The following is a 20,598-nucleotide window of genomic DNA, read 5'->3' as shown; positions in this document are numbered from 1 at the left end:
GATGCAATGCTCTTAATAGCCCTTCTCTGGGAAGCAATAACGAAGTTCCAGATGTAAACGAGGTGTCATTTTTAGACCCGAGGTGAAACCTGGCACTGCAGTCATTTATCTTGGACTCGTATATTTCTATTTGTCCTTTTTTAGGTTTTCGAACCACCAGTCCTTCCTGGACATTCTTAACGAGATGAATGACTACGCGGGACAGAGGGAGCTGATCGCTGAGAACATGATGATGAACATCTGCATCGAGCTCAGCAAATACCTGCAGGAGCTCAAACTGGAGCGCAAGGCGGTGAGAGAGAGAGAGAGAGAGACTGACTAAGTGGGCCATGCTTAAAATAAAGGCCACAGTGGTTTGGAAGTGTGAAGCTTGGATGATTATCATAGTTTCACATTCCCCTGTTATCATCAGATGACTAAAAAATTATACACTTTGGACATTTCCTGTCCCTTGGATATATGTTTTATCAGCTAGGACGGTCCGATTCCTTTGAAATGAACGAATTAACGTCTGTCATTTGTGCAAACGGTGAAAAAGAGTACCACAGGAGTACAGTACTGTGCAAAAGTTGTAGGCACCATATATCTCCAGAAGAACCGTGACTGGTTCTGCACCATGCTCAATAAACCTTACAGCTCATTTCCTTATAAAACTGTAGAAAGTGTACCTGAGACTTTTATTTATTTATTTTTTCCTCTCCAGATATCGACTTTGTTTCATTGAGTACTGTTTACTGCTCTTTATGGTATTTTTTATTTTTTTTGTTAAATGTAGAAACGTTTGATTTCGTTATTTTGAAGGCATCTTTGCTCTACAGCATTTCTTTGCGTGTTCCTAAAACGTTTGCACAGTACTTTACGTACTTCTTCTTAATTTTTTTGCACTTCCCCGCTTACATACTTCAACACACGCAGTCCAAATGGGTTCATATTCATTATGTACGCTTACTACATGAGGTGTAACATAACGACTCAGTGACCTTCACCCACAGGAAAAGGCCCCTTTCCTGTTGAACATTATGTCTAACACTGCTTCTTTTTTTTTTTTTTTTTTTTACTTGATTAAAAAAATGTGCATTTTTAATTGATGCATATTTATTTTATTTGAAAGTTAAAATAGACCACCAGTAAAAATAATAATTTTGCCTTTGGATACTGAAATACAACACAAATTTGTATAGGGAAATTAGTTCTGACAGCTTTCACATCAACAGTCATATTTAATGTAGGCATCTTTTAGTCCTTGTGTGTTTGTGGTAGTTTTGAGGCCAGACCAGAGTTTAAACATCTATACAGACGGCTCTGTCTCAACTCTTTACCTTCCTGTTACATTTTTCAGCACCTGTCAGATGCCAAAAAGGCTCAGCAGACGTTGGAGAGCACGTACAAGCAGCTCGACTGTGTAAGTTCACATGCCTTCATACAGTATATGGATGAGTGGTGTTAGAGCGCGAGAGAAAGAGCGCGAGAGAAAGAGCGCGAGTGAGCCTGGCTGCCTGCTTTGACTCTGATTTGCAAATGACTGCTCATGCAGGACGTGCACATTTGTTTACATGTGCTTTTGTATTACTGTATGTATGGCATGCTTACAAGAGGGCCTGTGTGTGCAAGTCAGATAAAGAGAGACAGTGTTGAATGAATGAAAGAGGAGTTGTTGTTTACCTGCTCTTCAGTGTTTGGTCAGGTGAGTCTTTCTTTCCTTCTGTAAATAGCTGGCTAATATATCATGAGTCTGTATACGTGTGTGTTAGAGTAAAAAGCGCTTCGAGAGGGAGTGGAAGGAGGCGGAGAAGACGGCGCAGTATGCAGAGAAAACCGATCAGGACATCAATGCTACAAAAGCAGATGTGGAAAAGGTATTTCCTCACAGCTGATGTGTTCTGTTAAGTCTACCTGTACATATTTCTCTTACCATGTCATGGCTGCTCAGCCCCATTCCTCAGGGATCAACTTCTCTGTTTCACACTATGAACTGTTTAAGGTATTTTCTTTGAGCTGGTGTCCAGGCCCCATTCCTAGAGATCTACCGTCCTGCAGAGTTTAGTTAAACACACCTCTGTCTACTATTCAGATGCTTTTCAAGACCTTGATTAGCTGGATCAGGTGTGTTTTATTTCACCCCTCCTAACCAACCAGAGAGGAGTGGTGAGATTCAACCGGTTGTGATGTCGTATACATGCATACGCATTATGAGATCTTCTGTCATTTCCTTTCATGTTTTTTTTTGTTTGTTTGTTTGTTTCCGACTGCAGTGAGCGTCATTTTCATACCTATGTCAACCATATTGGGTTGGCTGGAACTCCAAGCCTGAGAGCTTTGGGTTGGGTGTTTTGCTCATTAGCTTGCTATGTTTGTTAGTGATCACTCATCCTCTTTGTCTGCTAGTCACACCCTTGATACCCCCCGCGCCCCCTCATTCACCCTGTGGGTTAAACAGTTTAGAGCGCCCCTCCCCCCAGTAAAGGGTGTCACATTAGCCCTGTGATTATCAGTGGGACTCTTTACTCCCAAAAAATTACTTTTTTTTTGGTTCTTAGAGCCTCATTAATGTCAGACCCCGACAAGAAGTTCCCTCTTGAACAGTGGCACGATCAAAAAAACAAAACAAAAGCTAGACCCATCAGTTCAGAATGAAGGGTTCTACTCAACATACGTTCTCATTTACAAGGAGGACAATGTTTTCCAGCTGTTTTTAGATTTCAAAGGGCTGCATTGGTTCCCGTTCCACATGCTAAGGCATATCAGGGTGTGTAACTGCAAGACTGGTTCATGTCAGTGGATCTAAACACTGCATAACTCTGCATGTGTTCATCGCCCCAAGGACGGGCATTTCAGTTCAGAGGTCTACCCTTTGGCCTCACTCTAGCGCCACAGGTATTCTTGAGATGTATCCAGGCGGCCATATTGCCTCTGATGGCCAATTCAATTCGAGCAGTCTCTAATGAACCTTCTCAGAAGTCTCTGTGTGTGTGTGTGTGTGTGTGTGTGTGTGTGTGTGTGTGTGTGTGTGTGTGGTACCAGCTCCTGTTTAATATGCTAAGATCCCTAACTACAGCTCCAGTGGCAGTTCCCTTTGGGCCTGCTGGAATCTAGAGACTTTCAGAAAGTGGGTTAACATCCTGGGTTATGGATTATCTAATATGCCACCACCTCACTCACAGTCTGATTACTGCAGCTTCCCCCGAAAGTTCTGATTGGTCAGTGCTGCACAGACTGCTGTTTGTGATTTGCCTAAATTGATACCAGATCAACCTGTCTGATCCTCACCACTTGTAAACCCACAGTTCCTGCACACCCCCACCCCCTTACTTCCCTTTGAAAATGAACAGGAGCAGAATATAAGATGGCAAATTTGCTCTGTGCGCACACACCCTTAGGTTCCTGCAGAAACTGAACTTTTTACAACAGTAGGTTTCAAGAGCAGGTTTGATCACCCCTGTTTTACACTAACCAGACTGTGTGTGTGTGTGTGTGTGTGTGTGTTTAGGCTAAACAGCAGGCTCATATGCGTGCACACATCGCAGAAGAATGTAAGAATGACTACGCTGCCCAGCTGCAGAAATACAACAAGGAGCAGAACCAGTTCTATTTCACCGACATGCCGCAGATATTTAATGTAAGCACTATCACTTCCCAATTCAGATCTTTTTATTTTCTTCCCTGAGAAACTACGTCACCAGTTTTGTGAGTGTGTGTGTTTTTTTTATGAACCTGACAATTTCCATATAACCTCTCTGACATTGTGTGTGTGTGTGTGCTCTGTAGAAGCTGCAGGACATGGATGAAAGGCGTGTGCGGAAGCTATCACAAGCCTACATCCTGTTTGCCGACACGGAAAGGCAGGTCATGCCCATCATCGGGAAGTGCCTGGAGGGCATCGCCAGAGCCGGCACCAATGTTAATGAGAAGAACGTAAGCGTTCCATGCGTGGTCTCCTGTTTATTGTCCGGATACTCGTGTTTCTCGTCTTTTACACAAGGCACGGTAGCTTGTCCTTCCTCTCATCTGCCCTACTGCCTAATTGTAGGACGAACAGTCCTCCCAAAACGTGAACCAGAACAGATCGAAGATAAGGTCACGTAGTGTTATCAGCACACCATTACCTCTAATCTTCAGTCATTCAAACTTGCAGCCTTCAAATCGTATTCACGTTGACCAGATAATTCGTATTACACAGGATGTGGCGTATAACCAAACCTACCCACTGTTTTAAAAATAAATAAATAATAAAAATATTTGAGTAATGTGCTTAGCAACCATGTCCCATACTGGCAGTTTATTTGATGAAGAATTTTTCCCGTTCCCCTTCTTCTTTATTGACCTTTTCGTCCTGCAGTTTCTTCACTGTGCTAATCGCCAGCTTCAAAAGCTCTCAGCTTGTTGTAGGATAAATAGTTGTCACCTCATGCTCTTTCTCAGTGGATGTATTAGCGTTCACACATGAGCGCTGTCGATACGTTTCCAGGAATCGGTCTAGGTCCAGAGATTTCTGCTCTTCTCGCGAAAATAGAAGAAAAACGGCCCTACAATTCGATTTCAATTCGGTTATATCTGTATAGCGCGCTTAACAATCGACATATAACGATACGAGGAAGAAACCTTGAGAGGAACCGGACTCAAAAGGGAACCCGTTCTCATCTGGGTGACAGCGGATAGTGCCGTTATAAATAATTCCCTTCTGTAACTGTGTACATGGTCAAAAAGGGCAATCGTGTAACCAGGAAATTCCTAACAGGTTTGACATGAAGTCTGTCCGGTCGAACTCGTCCACTGTTCTCTGATGGAGACTTGAGTGCGAAACTGTTCGTGGCAACTGAAGTCCTAAAGCTATCATAGCAATTGTTGTCCAAAGCCAACAAAGGGTTTTTAAGTGGTACCATCTGTGGTAATCTGAGCGATCTTCAGGTGGTAAAACAGTGGTAAGTGGTAGCTTGACTCCCAAGGTCTGATCAGTAGGCCAGAGCCGGATCCATTGAGCTATCGCTGCCATCATGTGTATGTGTAAAAAGGGCTTAAGAGCAATGATCTAAGTGCAAAGTCTCAAATCACTATGTTTTGCCTTCCATTCTTGCTCTTAAGATGCTAATTCCCCTTCACTCTACCCTCGGGCACTTGGGATCACACACATAAGGGCTTCTCTAATGGGAAGCACTGGACATGTGAAGGCATAGACCCTGCTAAGTGAAATGCAGGGATTGCTGGTATAATAATCAATATAAAAGTAATCAACAATAGATTATTGCTGTTAAAAGATACTTAATACTTTCTAATGCCATCTTTGAGTCTTTGTGATCTCGAATCGTTTCATTGTTGAGCGTTTAATAGATAATAGATTTTCGTTCTCCCATCTAATATCGTTGGTGAAATATCTCTGTGATTCCAGGACTCCATGGTCCTCATAGAGCAGCACAAATCAGGTTTTGAGCGTCCTGGCGATCTGGAGTTTGAGGACTACAGCCAGGGCATCAACCGGGCCTCATCTGACAGCAGCCTGGGCACGCCCAAAGGTCCACTGGATCTGCTGGGCAAAAACAAGAGCAAACCTTTCTGGCTGTTCAGCAAGAAGAGCAAGGTAGGCTCACCCTCACATCTGTGCTGATACTGAGTGTGATTGAGCACTGATAAGTACATCATAGTGGGTAAATTTTCTTATAATATTATTATTATTATTATTAGGGCTGCATCATTTTTTAAATCGGATATAACCTACTAATTGTAACACCTTTAACAACTTTGAGTAAATTTTTTTTTAAATAAATTTAATGAATTGCAGATTTAAAAAATGCTACAATACATCTGAAAGTTTAATGTGAAGGAATAGTTTGGGCAAAAAATAAATACAATTTACCTCCTCAGCCCAAACATAATCAATTTGTGAAGATGATGATGATTTTTTTTTTTATTATTATTGGATTACTAGAGCAAGGAATCGCTATAAAAGCAAACTCGAGCTTTCGACAACAAACATGTCTTAGCGGATCGATTATGTTTGGGCCAAGAGAAAAATTATGTATGTATAATTTCCAGCATTGACTGTTGCTAGTCAGAGCAACAGAGCTAAAAGGTTCATCCTGAAAATAAAAAAAATAAAATGTATGAGGTAAATAAGTGTGATTTATTTTTATTTTATTTTATTTTTTTACACCCTAATAGCTTCTTTTTTGAGGACAGGTAAAAGAGGTTTAAAACCAGGCTAACCTAATTTCTGTCTGTAGCCAGTACATATCTAACCAACTAAATTGCCTGTCATGCCTGTGCACATCTGCATGACATCGCTCCTAATGCTTCCTGCGACGTCACCACACATGCACTTTACGCATAAATGCGATGGGTTTTGATTACGGACCATATTTTGTGGCTGTTTAAGTATGTTGTTCCTTAAAGCTACATCATTTATTTATTTTATAAATAATGTGCCAATCTGGTCATGTGATCATTGCAGCCCTAATTGTGATACATATGCACATGTGATATGAAATCAGGAAGCCTTACAAGGAAGTGAAGAGATTGATTTGGGGGGGTGGGGGGGATGTTTTTCAGAGTAATTAAATAGAGCAGTGATATTTTTTTTTTTTTTTTTTTGCTAATGTGAATCTTTATATTGTGTGTGCTGTGTGTGGTTGTTTACTAAATGCAGTTTATAAAATGTTGCCAGTCCTGTTCAGAAGAAGTGGTCTCCAAGAACCTGAAATCCCTCTCACACTTGCTATTTTTTTACATTTTTTTTTTGGAAACGAACACAAATCACATGCGCATTTGCACAGGCACGCACACATTCTTAGCCAGCACCCTTCTTTTGCATGGCTCTCCATGGCTGTGAGCTCATTTGTTTTGCACTTGACAGGAGTTTACTGACGCTTAATGCAACTACCACCATACCTTTCTGACATGTCACGTATCAGGAACGATAGTCGCAGTGGCATCTGGCTAACTCGGTTATCGTGGATAAGAAATCCCATGAGAATGAATCTGTGGGGCAGCAACAGGGAGCACATTCATCTTCCTGCATCCATGTGACAATGCAGGCAGGCGTCTGCCACAAACACAGCTCAGCGCTGTCCGTCTCCTCTCCCGGAAAGTCAGCGCTGGAACCTTGTTCTCTTCGCTCGGCCCAGTACGGACGCGAACGATTACAGTTTGATCTCGTTACTGTACAATCACCGGGCCTTCTCTCACGTGGCTTACCTTCTCTACTTTCCCCTTTTGCTCTCACCCGCATGCACATGTTGGCTGTTCTACCTGTCTTCTGTTCTTGCTCGCTCTGTCCGGTCAGCATGCGCCTCTGTTCCATGCCGCTTCTCAAGAGCTAATCAAAAAGACAGCTGAGCCTTAAAAGCATCGTAAAAATCCTTTATCAGAGTGTTAAAGAGTCCCCTGGACTGTTTTTGTAGGGGCAGGTTATATTTATCACTCCGTTTACCCAGATATACTCTTAGGGCGTTTTCACACTTGGCCTGAATACTTGAGTCCACACCAAGGACAGATTTTGGGCTCATTTTTGGGAAGGGCTCATGATGGCAGGTTTGCTTTGTTTTTTTTGTTTTTGTTTTTTTTCTCCGTACGTAATTTTTAAGTATGTAGTATGTTTACAAAATGGTATGTAGTAGGTTCTCTGGGTTTGCTGTTTAAAAAAAAAAAAGCTAAAAATTTCCTTTTATATTAACACTCAAGTGGTGAAGAGCAGGGGTTTATTTTGGATGCATCCCGGAGTAATACCCGCAAAACATGGAGCCGATCTAACCCGTATAAAAGATTATAAGCCCTGCTTTACCTGTATTAGATAGAGATGTAACGGTATGAACATCTCATACCACGATTATCGTATCCAAAACCATCACGGTATTGTTAAAATGTGCTGAAAATGTACAAAAAGTACCGATACACACACCAAAATCATTTAAACGGCACGTGTTCCCCCCCCTTCGCAGTGACTTTCTTCATTTTAATGGTTTTAATGATCATGAAACGTGACACGACAATACTAACCGTCGGGGAATTTTAATAATCCCTAGTATTAGACATGCTTTTTTTTTTTTTTGCAATGCTGTCAGTGCAAGCACTTCCACCACAATGGTGAGCTAATTACAGTGCTACAGTCTTAAGAAAGTCTGGTTTTATACATCAACAAGGCTTTACATCATCTCTGCTGACCGTAACAAGCCATTCGCTTTGAAACAGCAAGTAACATAACAAATTGAACCAAACGCGTTGCTCGTCCCGCAGCAGAACGCTTCCGCACCTGATGCGGACCGCAACACAGCTCCATTGGAGGACTGTTACAAATCACAGAGTACCGAGCACTCTGGGCAAATGGCTCTGAATCTGAGGAGGGAAAAAAATGCAAGTGTGAAAACGTTCTTAGATGTGCTATAGCACCCATTAGGAAGTTAGATTATTTAGTTAAACATTATGAAATGTTTAGATCTCAGGGTTATGCCATCTGCATGAGGAGAAGTCAGAGGCACAGTAAAGCTGCTTCCATATGATACAATCCAAATGAAAGTTTTGGCCTGTTTCTGCTGCATTTATGACCCTCACAATGGCTGAGATGCATTTGTTTCGCTGTCGGTCATTCCATTGCAGTGTTGCACGTTATCCATGTGGTTATTACAAGCGAGGTTAAAGGGCAAAGTGTGGCTCCGCTCCAGCAATCCTCACAGAACCACAACCCTGCATTTAACTAATTTAAAGTGATCCAGGATTACTAAAGCTAAGCTAAAGCTCTACATGGTGTTAGGATGTATACATGTATACATCATCTGAAGCCTGCAGACAAGACCCAGTGTTCTGTAAATGTTAGCACAGTTTATATAATACTTCCACTTCTCTTTGTTCCCTGTTGAAAATGATTAGCTGTTTAGTCACATTATTCTTGTGGAACAAATGAACAACCTTTCATGGTTTTATATTAATACCCTGTGAAGAAAGCAGTTAAACATTCAGCAAGTGATGGCTAACCGTTCTTTTGAAGTAGTGTTTCGAACATCGTAGAATCCGATGCAATTTGTCAAGAAACAGCTCGATATCAGAAACCAGGTACCGTCCGCAGGCTCCCGTTGATGAATATGCTTTGTAACGATTTTCTTTGAAACATAATGAAGTATTGCTTGAGCAGACATGGAAAAAGATAAATAACAGCTGTTGTGTGTTATCCATTTGCTGTCCTCCATGGTTTAGAGAACAGTGAGGTCTAGCTAGTGAAGCCACACTTTGTTCTTTCCTGCTGATATTGCATTGTTTGGCTCTGGGATTGGGGCTTTTACTTTGAACCAGGCTTTAGTGATATGCTGTGGGGCTTTTTGGCTTTAGTCATGCGCTGTTGGGCCTTAGTCATGAGGTTTTAGTGTTAGGCTATGGGGTTTTAGTGTTGGGCTTTAGTGGTAGACTGAGGGGCTTTAGTCTTGGGCTTTAGTGGTAGGCTGAGGGGCTTTAGTGGTAGGTTGTTGGGCTTTAGTGTTGGTTTATGGGGCTATAGTGTTGGGCGGTGTTGGGCTATAGTGTTGGGCTATGGGGCTATAGTGTTGGATTTTTGCGGTGGGCTTTAGTGGTAGGCTGTGGGGCTTTAGTGTTGGTTTATGGGACTATAGTGTTGAGCTTTAGTGTTGGGCTATGGGACTTTAGTCTTGGGCTTTAGTGGTAGGCTGAGGGGCTTTAATGGTAGGTTATGGGGCTATAGTGTTGGGCTGTGACACTATAGTGTTGGGCTTTAGTGTTGGGCTATGGGGCAATATTTGGGGCAACAGTGTTGGGCTATGGGGCTGTATTGTTGGGCTTTAGCATTGGGCTATGGGGCTATAGTGTTGGGCTTTACTGTTGGGTTTTAGTATTGGGTTATGGGACTATAGTGTTGGACTACAGGGCTATAGTGTTGGGCTTTAGTGTTGGGTTATGGGACTGTAGTGTTGTGCTATGGGACTGTAGTGTTGGGCTTTAGTGTTGGGCTATGGGACTATAGTGTTGGGCTACGGGGCTATAGTGTTGGGCTTTAGTGTTGGGCTATGGGACTATAGTGTTGGGCTACGGGGCTATAGTGTTGGGCTTTAGTGTTGGGCTATGGGACTATAGTGTTGGGCTACGGGGCTATAGTGTTGGGCTTTAGTGTTGGGCTATGGGACTATAGTGTTGGGCTATGGGACTATAGTGTTGGGCTACGGGGCTATAGTGTTGGGCTTTAGTGATTGGTTATGGGACTATAGTGTTGGGTTACAGGGCTATAATGTTGGGCTTTAGTGTTGGGTTAAGGACAGTAGTGTTGGGCTACGAGGCTTTAGTGTTGGGTTATGGGGACTTAGTGGTGGGCTTTAGTGTTGGGCATTAGCGTTGGGCTATGGGGCTATAGTGTTGGGCTTTAGTGTGGGGTTATGGGGCTATAGTGTTGGGCTTTAGTGTGGGGTTATGGGGACTTAGTGGTGGGCTTTAGTGTTGGGCTATGGGGCTATAGTGTTGCGCTACGGGGCTATAGTGTTGGGCTTTAGTGTGGGGTTATGGGGCTATAGTGTTGGGCTTTAGTGTGGGGTTATGGGGCTATAGTGTTGGGCTTTAGTGTTGGGCTATGGGGCTATAGTGTTGGGCTTTAGTGTTGGGCTATGGGACTATAGTGTTGGGCTACGGGGCTATAGTGTTGGGCTTTAGTGTTGGGCTATGGGACTATAGTGTTGGGCTATGGGACTATAGTGTTGGGCTACGGGGCTATAGTGTTGGGCTACGGGGCTATAGTGTTGGGCTTTAGTGTTGGGTTATGGGACTATAGTGTTGGGTTACAGGGCTATAATGTTGGGCTTTAGTGTTGGGTTAAGGACAGTAGTGTTGGGCTACGGGGCTATAGTGTTGGGCTACGGGGCTATAGTGTTGGGCTTTAGTGATTGGTTATGGGACTATAGTGTTGGGTTACAGGGCTATAATGTTGGGCTTTGGTGTTGGGTTAAGGACAGTAGTGTTGGGCTACGGGGCTTTAGTGTTGGGTTATGGGGACTTAGTGGTGGGCTTTAGTGTTGGGCATTAGTGTTGGGCTATGGGGCTATAGTGTTGGGCTACGGGGCTATAGTGTTGGGCTTTAGTGTGGGGTTATGGGGCTATAGTGTTGGGCTTTAGTGTGGGGTTATGGGGCTATAGTGTTGGGCTACGGGGCTATAGTGTTGGGCTTTAGTGTGGGGTTATGGGGACTTAGTGGTGGCTTTAGTGTTGGGCTTTAGCGTTGGGCTATGGGTCTGTAGTGTTGGGTTATGGGGCTATAGTGTTGGGCTTTAGTGTCGGCTGTGGGGAGTTAGTGGTGGGCTTTAGTGTTGGGCTGTGCAGCTTTAGCGGTGGGCTATAGCACTTTATTTTTGAGCTGTAAGGGATTAAGGTTGGGCTGTGGGGCTTTAGTGTTGGGCATTAGGGTTGGGTTTGGGAGTTTTTTTAATGCTTTGTAGTGGGTAGCTCTCATTCTGCCTCTTGTTCCTCACTCTGTGATGTTGCTTATGGTGTTTGATGGTGTCTCTCTTCTTCCCTTGTCATTTGTGTGTGTATTGTCTTCCTCGCCCTATCTTCACCACCTCCTGCCATCATGTCCCTGCCTTTCCGTGGGTCGCTTTCCTGGTGTTGGCCCTGTCCACCTCACCCCGCCATGCCCTTCCCCACCTCACCCCGCCATGCCCTTCCCCAGCCTTCCTCCTCCTCCCCGCTCGCGCCCTTCTCCACACCCCCCGCCCCCTCACCCGCTAACGGACCCCCTTCCCCCAAGTTTGCCCGGGATCCCCTGTCGTACTGTTTGAAGGAGATCAATAAGACAGTCAAGCCACGAATCTCGTCCTTCCGGACCCTCCGCAGAACGGTGAGTGAGAATGGACGGCGCTCAGGAGCCTCTGTGTGGTCTTTAGTATCCCGAGTAATGGTCACGTGCAGCGAGTGGTTAGTCAAGTGCACACTTGAGTCTTGCTAGGATTCCTCCTTCGTCTCATGATTGGGAGATGAGAACGTTCAGGACGTTGTAAGGCCACTGAAAAAACTCACCTCTCTACAAAACCTTTGTGTGACTTTGCTCACGTACGTACTACCTGTCTTGTCTGTGTGTGTGTGTGTGTGTGTGTGTGTGTGTGTGTGTGTGTGTGTGTCTGTCTATTTATTTATTTATTTGTTTATTTATTTATTTTTTAGAAATATACCCTGGAGAGGATCACGGTAATATACATCAGGGTGATGAGGTGTGGTGTGGTGTGGGGTGTTTCATATAATGCACATCCTCTCTGCTGTTTGGTTCATTTATTTATTTTTAAAAAAAAAAAGACAAAAAAAAAACGGGCAAGTTAAACAGATTTTCCACATGGCCACCTATGCATCATGCACATGATGCGGTTAATTATTATTAGTAGCTGGGTCGCTCTAGTCACTCATGAAAATGCATAGGCGGCCATGAAGTGGGGCAGACACTCAGGCTTTTTCAGGCACACGGGTTTATTTATAGTGCATCATCATGGTCTGATTTCACAAAGTCCAGTAGGAAATGACATTCGCTTTAAAATTTGTGGTTAAAATCGGTATGACGGTGTACTGTAAAATGGGCCACTCTTTCGGAAAGACTTTTAAAGCATTGTTGGTTTGACAGCTTCTTGACTAAAACTGTTCTATTAACTGGCGTAAGACACAAGAGGTAAGATTGGTATTAAGGTTATTTATTTATTTTTTTGCATGTTCAACTTTTGCCACCTTGGTTTAATGATCACCTAGACCATAGATATCCTTTATCTGTCGGTGTGTTTGACTGAAAGTTTGTTTTGGCACACCATGTATGAAAAGAACACTTACTAAAGATAACAAAACAAACACTCATTATATGGGGAAGTAAGTTATTCATGAGTGAGGAAGCTGAATACAATTGAGTGCAAAGAGTTTGCATACCATTTGGAGAACAGAAGAAAAAAGAAACCAGCAAGATATTTTAATAGTCAAAATTCACCATTTTAATATAGTCAGAATTCACAACACAACAGTGCAGAAGTTCACTTCTCCCTTGTATGAATTTGATATCGCTGTTTTCCAACACTCTAACTTGTATGCCCATCCTTTACCTTTATAATTGACCCTCTCGCCCTGTTCTGACTATATAACATATGAATGTTCTGACTATATAACATATGAATGTTCTGACTATATACCACAGCATCGTTCCATTCTCTAATCTGATTGGTCAGGTGTTGATTAATTACAGCAGCTCCGACAGTCGTTCCGGCTGCAGATATATACGAATGCGCTCGTTCTAATACGTTCTCGTTCCTATAGTAACAACCTTTGGAGGGAATCGAATGGCAAGAGGCTCCACGTAAACAACAAATAGTAGATATAGTAAAGTTTTCTGTGAGGAGACATTTCTTTTGAAGTTATGGAACGAGTAACTTTCCGTTATGGTAAAATCTTCACAGAGTGAGTCACAGTAAAAAATCCCTGCCTCTGCCCCTCCCTCCCCTTTGGTTTATTTCTGAAGATTTTACTGGATACATCCATATTAAATTTTTTTTTAATGTAAATAAAATCTACACGTTTTTTTTTTCCGTCACTGAAACTTTGACGGATGCAACTGTTTGCAGCTCAACTGTATAACCTTTATTTCAAGAGCTTCCTAAAAGAAGTATTGTTTACCCCAAATGTTAGTCCTGTAGTCGCAAACTCTTATATAAAGGGGATATTTTAGAATAAAAGCCAGAAGTTGCTAGGACAAACAGGAAATGGTGATTTACTGTCATCTAAACAGTCACACCCAAGACACATTGTATTTAAAGCTCTGGCTAAATCTGCCTTTTTTTTGGAACTCCATATTGTCTTTTAAAAGCAGATGCATGTCGGTAAAACGCATTAAGTAATTAAGTATTGAGTCGTTAATGTCGATTACTGTTTATCCAGTTAAATTGACGACGGTGAGTTCCCTTGGTGGTAAACTGTTTTCTGCTTCTGCGCTCTTAAATGGAGAGGTGAATTTGCTCATTAGGAGGTTTACTCCGCTGTCAGGTCTCATTTTGCTTGCGTGATCGGTCACTGTGTGTGTGTGTGGGTAAGGTGTTTTTTCTTTTTTTTTTTTTCTCTCTTTTTCTTTTGCTCTGTGCGAGTGACACTATCTCCTCCATCTCCTCAGCCGGCTGCCACTGAGGATTTTGGTCATCTTCCCCCGGAGCAGAGGAGGAAACGGCTGCAACAGAAGATCGATGACATCAGCAAGGAGCTGCAGAAGGAACTAGATCAAAGGTGAGCAGTGTGGCACATGGTCTCCCTGGCAACCATTGCTATGACAACTAGTTGCAGCAAGTCGACCCCTCCCCTCGCAGGTTTATCAGGGTCTGGAGTGTATTTATAAAAAGCTCAGAGTCTCTTAAAGTTTCAGTAGTGAAAAAGTCTGAAGTGAGGATATCTCTCTGAATGCCTGCCTCTCTCTCTCTCTCTCTCTCTCTCTCTCTTTGTGTTTTGTTTTATATCTCCTCGTCCCTGTTGATTCTTGTGCAGCGAGGCTCTGGGGAAGATGAAAGACGTTTATGAGAAAAATCCCCAGATGGGCGATCCTGCTAGTCTGGCACCACAAATCACCCAGACAACTAACAACATCGAAAAGCTCAGAGGGGAACTTAACAAATACGAGGTGCTGAAAGACCTCATATGATAAATTTCTACACCTTTACACACAAACGCCACACTCGCTCACTCTCTTCATTGTCGTGTCTCTGCATTGTAGTCATGGCTCGCAGGAGCTGGGGGAAGAGGAGACGCCACTCTTCGTTACTCCACTCACTCCCTAAACAACAATGGTGGCCACAATGCATACAGGTCAGTGTTATCACCCAGACATGCTCCAGAGTACACACGCACTCTAGATAACCTTATCTCCAAGCCACATTTGGTTTAGAACAAAGATGTATCAGTATGCAGAGGTTGGCTGGAGTAAATGTAATGTGAAACTATATAAATAAATAAATAAAATAACAATGAACAACTTCTACAATTAAAAAGAACTCCCAAAATATTATGGATAAATAAGAGGAATAAGAGTTTAAGTGGTCAGGATTGTGCAGGGAAAATAAACCTTGGCTAAACAGTGTGCATTTAAATGCTCATTAATAATCCAGTCAGTATCTGATTTTTCAGGTGCTCATGATATCTTGCACATTATTATTACATTTCAAACAACTATAATAAGATTAGCCCTATGTACTCTTAATCCGAGACCTTTCATTGTTCTGCATCTGTGCCTGAGCTGAGCGGGAACATGCTTGGAAAGAAGTTCACCTTTGGCTTTGGATCAAAATAGAAACAGCCTGAAGATGGACAGCATTAGGTCTAATTTATAGCCATAAAAATCCCCTGATTATAGATAAAAATGTATTCATATATATTCAATATATTAAAATTATTATAAATGGAAACTATAATAATATTATAAATATTAACCAGTGAAGCGGCTCGAGAGCAGCCAGTAACCTCCGGTGCTTCTAAAGGACTCACCAAAAACACATAACCTGATGAATACAAATGTTCTTTTTACTGGAACCCAATTAAACTGCTACTTCTCTACTTCTAGTATTTTTTCATTTGCAGTTTTCAGATTATCATGTAAACATACTGTTATTCCGAAGAGGTACTTTTTACACCCGCGGCCCATACGAGTGATCGGAAAACCTCCTCCTACGGTGCTGTGAAAAAGTATTTGCCCCAACCTGATTTCTTCTGTTTTTGTGGATCTCTCATACTAAATTGTTTGAGAATTTAAAACAAAATCTAAGATAAAATAGGCAACCTGAGTAAACAGAAAATACAGTTTTTAAATGATAGTTATTTATTGAAGCAAAAAAAAAAAAGTTATCCAATACCATCTGGGCCTGTGTGTAAATGTAAATGTATTTGCCCCCGTAGTTACTAATTCCCCAAATCTATGAAACTGCATTTATAATGGGGTTCAGCTGGACTAGACACAACCAAACCAGGCCTGATTACTATTAACTTTGTTCAATCAAATCAAGACTTAAATAGAACTCTTTCAACAGCATGAAGTTGGTCTTACCCAGTAACTTACCCAGGTCTTACCCAGTAACACATTATGGCAAAGTTGAAAGAAATTCCAGAAATAATGAGGAAGAAGGTGATTGAAATACATCAGTCTGGGAAGGGTTACAAAGCTATTTCAAAGGCTCTGGGACTCCAGAGAACCACAGTGAGTGCCTTTATTCCACAAAAAGATCATCATACCTACGGTCAAGCATGGTGGTGGCAGTGTGATGGTGTGGGGATGCTTTGCTGCTTCAGGGCCTGGGCAACCTGCAGTAACTGAGGGAATTCTGCTCTCTACCAGAAAATCCTAAAGGAGAATGTCAAATCTGCTAAGTGTTTATAGAAATGACAAAGAAAACTCACCCTGGCTTGCATGGAAAGCACAGAGCAGGCACGAATAAATGATTATATAATTATATAAATAACTAATGATTTGTGTATCGTGCCTGGTGCTTATTATTTTCTCCTTGTGTTCGTGTGTACAAATGTCCAGAACACATGGCGTTTCTGCAGTGCTACAGATCTGCCCTTTGGCTCAGTTTGCTCCACGTGGCTCAGATTTATCAGCTCGCATCTACAGAAAAATAATGCCAAACCCAAAATACACAGCAATTTAAATTTAAGGTGCAAAATCTGTCATGTGTACAGTTGTAGTATGGCAGGTAATCCCCTATTATCAGTTTCATACACTGATGATTTCCACTTGTGCAGCTGCTCGCCTTTTTTTTTTAATTATTATTATTTATTTTTATTTTTTATCAGTACCGTTCACTCACACACACACTTCACTCCCGTCTCTCCCGACAGTCCTGATGGCGCTCATTCGGATGAGAGCACCCCCGACCCCTCTCAGGCCATCTACGCTGAGTTTGATGATGACTTTGAGGAAGAAGAGCTCTCCTCTCCCATCGGCCAGTGCACAGCTCTGTACAACTTCCCAGGTACAAAAAAAAAAAAAAAAGGTTAACGTCACTATAGGAGCTCAACGTAAATATTCTGATATTCTGAGCATTCACATGTGTCTGCTTTAATATAAATCCAGGGAATAACTGTCGTTTACTTCAGTGGTTCATTATAGGTGGGGAAAATAGCAGTCTAATACACTGTTTCCAGAGAAACTGATGTCTTCTAACAGCAGTGCAAGCAACATGTAGGAGTTCAAACCCAGACCACACCATACATTGTTAATTGTGTACATATCACTAAGGTCTAATAAGGTGTTTACAGGACAAAAAGCCACAATAAAAGTAAACATTTACTAATTCTATTATGTTTGTGTTTGCGTTTCTACAAGAAGCGATTTGATGCCGCTTACGTGGTGTTTTTTTTTTTTTTTTCCCCCTAGCTTATGTAACTGCATTTTTAATAGTAGCCTCGACATTATGTCATTATTTTACTGATTTCGGTGGATATAACGATTGCTTGCGTTTTTGTTCGTTCCTCTATTTAGGTTCTAGCGAGGGCACGATCTCCATGCAGGAGGGTGAGGTGTTTGCCGTGGTGGAGGAGGACAAAGGTGACGGATGGACACGAGTGAGGCGAAACAACGGAGACGAAGGATACATCCCCACCTCCTACGCCAACATCACACTCAACAAGTGACCCAGACAGCGCCGTCCCTGACACGAGGAGCAACTCCCCACCATCACGGCATATCATTTGGCACAGAAGACTGCCGCGAGAGCGAGAAAAGAGAGGGAGAGAGAGAGAGATAGAAACATGCTATGTGTCTGACAGATTCCCATCAGGTCAGCCAGAAAGAGCATGAGAATGTTGTTACCGTTTTTTTTTGTTTTGTGTTTTTTTTGTTTTGTTTTCCCCATCCTCCTCCTCCTCCTGCTCCTCCTTGTCTGGACGCGGTGAGCGTGTGTATATGCTTGAGATGCTGTTCGGGTCTCGCTCGGCCTGTGAGACATCAGCCGTCTGCCATCATCAAATAAAGACAAACCACAGGGGAGAATGTTCGAGTGTCGTCGTAGCCGAGCAGGACGTACGCGTTACAACACACAGTTTTTTTGCCAAGTGTGTATGTGGAGAGAATGGAAAGACCGTGAAATGTCGTCTGGTGCTTCCAGGACTAGGAAAATAATTAACCCTAACACTTGCTTCTCTCCGTCCTGATCAGAAGCCTGTTATTCCTTGGCCTTCATGTTTAAACTTTTCCTTTTAACGGACCGCGCACAGACCGACGAGCACCGATCCTTTCGCAAACGCTTGCCTGTATGTGCATTTATAACGGAACGAGCGCGTGTATGTGTGTTGGAAAGAGCCAGCTGTATGAACCAGTTAATATGGTTTAACCTTTTGTTTTTAGAAATCTAGAAAAAAAAAAAAAACCTATATTTTGTTCTGAAATTGCAACGCTACACACTCTGCAGTACAAAACGTTTAAGACAATCATCGTAGACAGGTATACGTAGAATTTAAAGACTGCTTACTACAAACCCTGGCTGCATATTACACCAATACGATAATGTTTGAAAGATCATAATTTATTGTTTGTGTGGTCACATTTGCACGAGATGTCACTGCACACACCCACACTGCAAAAATCACACGAACACAGTTTATCGTCCGCTAAGGTCTAAATAAAAAAAGAAAACTATTAAAAAAAAAAAAAAAAAAAGTGCCACATTTAAGACCTCCATATTTATATACGTATAAGAAATCATATATTTTAGATATCGCAGCACCACTTTTATCTTTCATAGTTTTTTTTTTATGCTTAAGGAATAAATATCGTGTAGTCTAAGCTAGTTAAAGGTGAGCAAAACGATCCGAGGTGATTTAGCCGCGTCTGCGAAGTCTCGAATCTCATGCACGGTTTCCACAGTTATGTTGTCGTGTCTTCTCGAATGTTTTGTCTCTGTTCCTCTAGGACAGGAAAAGCTTCATCCGGTAGTTTCCTTTACGAGTTGTCTGTTACAGGCCTACTGCTGGTCATGTGACTGGTCACATGGTGTGCTGTGGCACCATTCACTTTGGAAAAGAGGAGTTTATCCAGGACATTGACAGCCATTTATCAGCCATTGCTTCTGGTCTCCTTTTGTGTGAAACTTCTTGAGGTAGTCTTTACTTTCTTTAATACTTTCTTTAATTGGAACACTCAATTATGGCACATATGGCAGGTTCATGATGATAATATCTATATAATATATAATATTAGATATCTAAGAAATATTGACTTAAAACACCTGGAATGTTTTACTGATTATTATTGGGGAGGGGAGGGGGGAATGATATTGGTATCGAATGTTTACAAGGAGAATAAACAATTAAGAACATGTGTAATGTTCTTAATTTAAACATCATTATTATTTATTAACATAATTATTACACTGTACCAATATAATGAGTCTAGCAGGATACGCATATCTCAGGCTGTGAGCTCTGCTGATTTTTATGACCGATACCGGATAAGGAAGAAGAGAGGAACGCCAGATCTAGTCATAGTGGTTCATAAACTCCCTCTGCTGGTGAGGAAGGGAACTGTGGCATCTGTAGATTCCTTCATAGAGAGACCAGTGACCCAGTGGAATTGCTGGAATTCTTCTTAGTTTGTGCAGATGCAAAATAACTGAGAAATGCGAATGCTGATCATGCCAGTGATTTAAAAAAAAAAAAAAATCATGCCAAAACTATTAGAGACCGAGTATTCCTCAGTCCTGAGCATGGAGCACCACTGATCCTGCACATTTTAACACGCTACCCACATCATTCAACTCAGCTAGTGAACCAAGTTATAATGTGTGTTAGAGGAGGAAATATGAGCAATATCCGCACGGAGTGGTGGTACTCCAGATCAAGGACTGAGAAACATCCTGAGTTTAGGAATGAAAAAACTGAAATGTATCCCACAGGTGGCAGTGTTGCTCCACGTCACATTTTACGAGTAACACATTAAATGGGCTGAGAGCTTCCTGAAGAACTCAACATGCATGCACAGTGCCATAAATCCTAAGGCTGGTTCAGATAAATCAGGAAATAACCCCACTGAAGGTAAACCTCATGGAGATTCCAAGTAAGTTGAACGGTATGGACCTCCCTGAAGAGACACGTCCTACCTGCATGGTGGCGGAGCACGTAGCATTGCTGCTTCACAGCTCCAGCGTCTATGATTTCATCCTGTCCAGAGGTCCACGTCTTGTCCATGTGCGTTTCCTCTAACCTTAGAAAAACATGCCAGTAGGTAAATTGTCTAATCTAAACTTCCACCAGGCGTTCCATCCAGGGTGTATTCCAGCCTCACACCCAGTGTTTCCAGGATAAAGCGGTTATTTAGGAGGAACGAATGAACGTTTAACATTAACCCATTGCAGGAACATGCCTCTTCTCCAAAGTTTATACCAGCGTTGAGAAAGTTGCGTCCAAACACAAGTGTATTTCCAGCACTTTATAATAAACAACAGTAAATAAAGTGGTTTAAAAAGGGAAAGAAATACTCAAAATGAGAAGATCCACTGTCGATTAAGTAAAGCTGTCGCTCATGTTTGTTTGATGACTTTCAAACCACCAGAAAATACTTTTGAATTTCTGTCAAAAATAAAGTACAGTACACATGATATTTTTGTGGGGGAGGGGAGGTGGGGTTAG

At 42.1% G+C, this 20,598-nt stretch overlaps 1 protein-coding gene across 5 annotated transcripts in view; it reads left to right on the top strand.

Annotated features, from left to right (window-relative positions):
- Window positions 1-19,316, top strand: part of trip10a (thyroid hormone receptor interactor 10a) — a 33,812-nt gene extending 14,496 nt beyond the window's left edge. For 3 of the 5 annotated variants that reach the window (XM_053612558.1, XM_053612557.1, XM_053612561.1), the window contains 12 exons: window positions 145-292; window positions 1,340-1,402; window positions 1,752-1,856; window positions 3,488-3,616; window positions 3,766-3,912; window positions 5,384-5,572; window positions 11,645-11,812; window positions 14,105-14,214; window positions 14,470-14,602; window positions 14,696-14,787; window positions 16,813-16,946; window positions 17,456-19,316. In XM_053612558.1, the coding sequence (XP_053468533.1) occupies window positions 145-292; window positions 1,340-1,402; window positions 1,752-1,856; window positions 3,488-3,616; window positions 3,766-3,912; window positions 5,384-5,572; window positions 11,645-11,812; window positions 14,105-14,214; window positions 14,470-14,602; window positions 14,696-14,787; window positions 16,813-16,946; window positions 17,456-17,607 (1,570 nt within the window). In that variant the 3' untranslated portion in view covers window positions 17,608-19,316. Of the gene's footprint in view, window positions 1-144; window positions 293-1,339; window positions 1,403-1,751; window positions 1,857-3,487; window positions 3,617-3,765; window positions 3,913-5,383; window positions 5,573-11,644; window positions 11,813-12,135; window positions 12,160-14,104; window positions 14,215-14,469; window positions 14,603-14,695; window positions 14,788-16,812; window positions 16,947-17,455 lie in introns of all 5 variants that reach the window. The other 2 variants (XM_053612559.1, XM_053612560.1) reach the window with 2 other exon arrangements.
- Window positions 19,317-20,598: the final 1,282 nt, after the last annotated feature.

Source organism: Ictalurus furcatus, chromosome 24, assembly GCF_023375685.1.
Source record: "Ictalurus furcatus strain D&B chromosome 24, Billie_1.0, whole genome shotgun sequence".
NCBI lineage: Eukaryota > Metazoa > Chordata > Actinopteri > Siluriformes > Ictaluridae > Ictalurus > Ictalurus furcatus.
The sequence above is the reverse complement of the archived record's forward strand: the minus strand, read 5'-3'. Positions and strand labels throughout refer to the sequence as shown.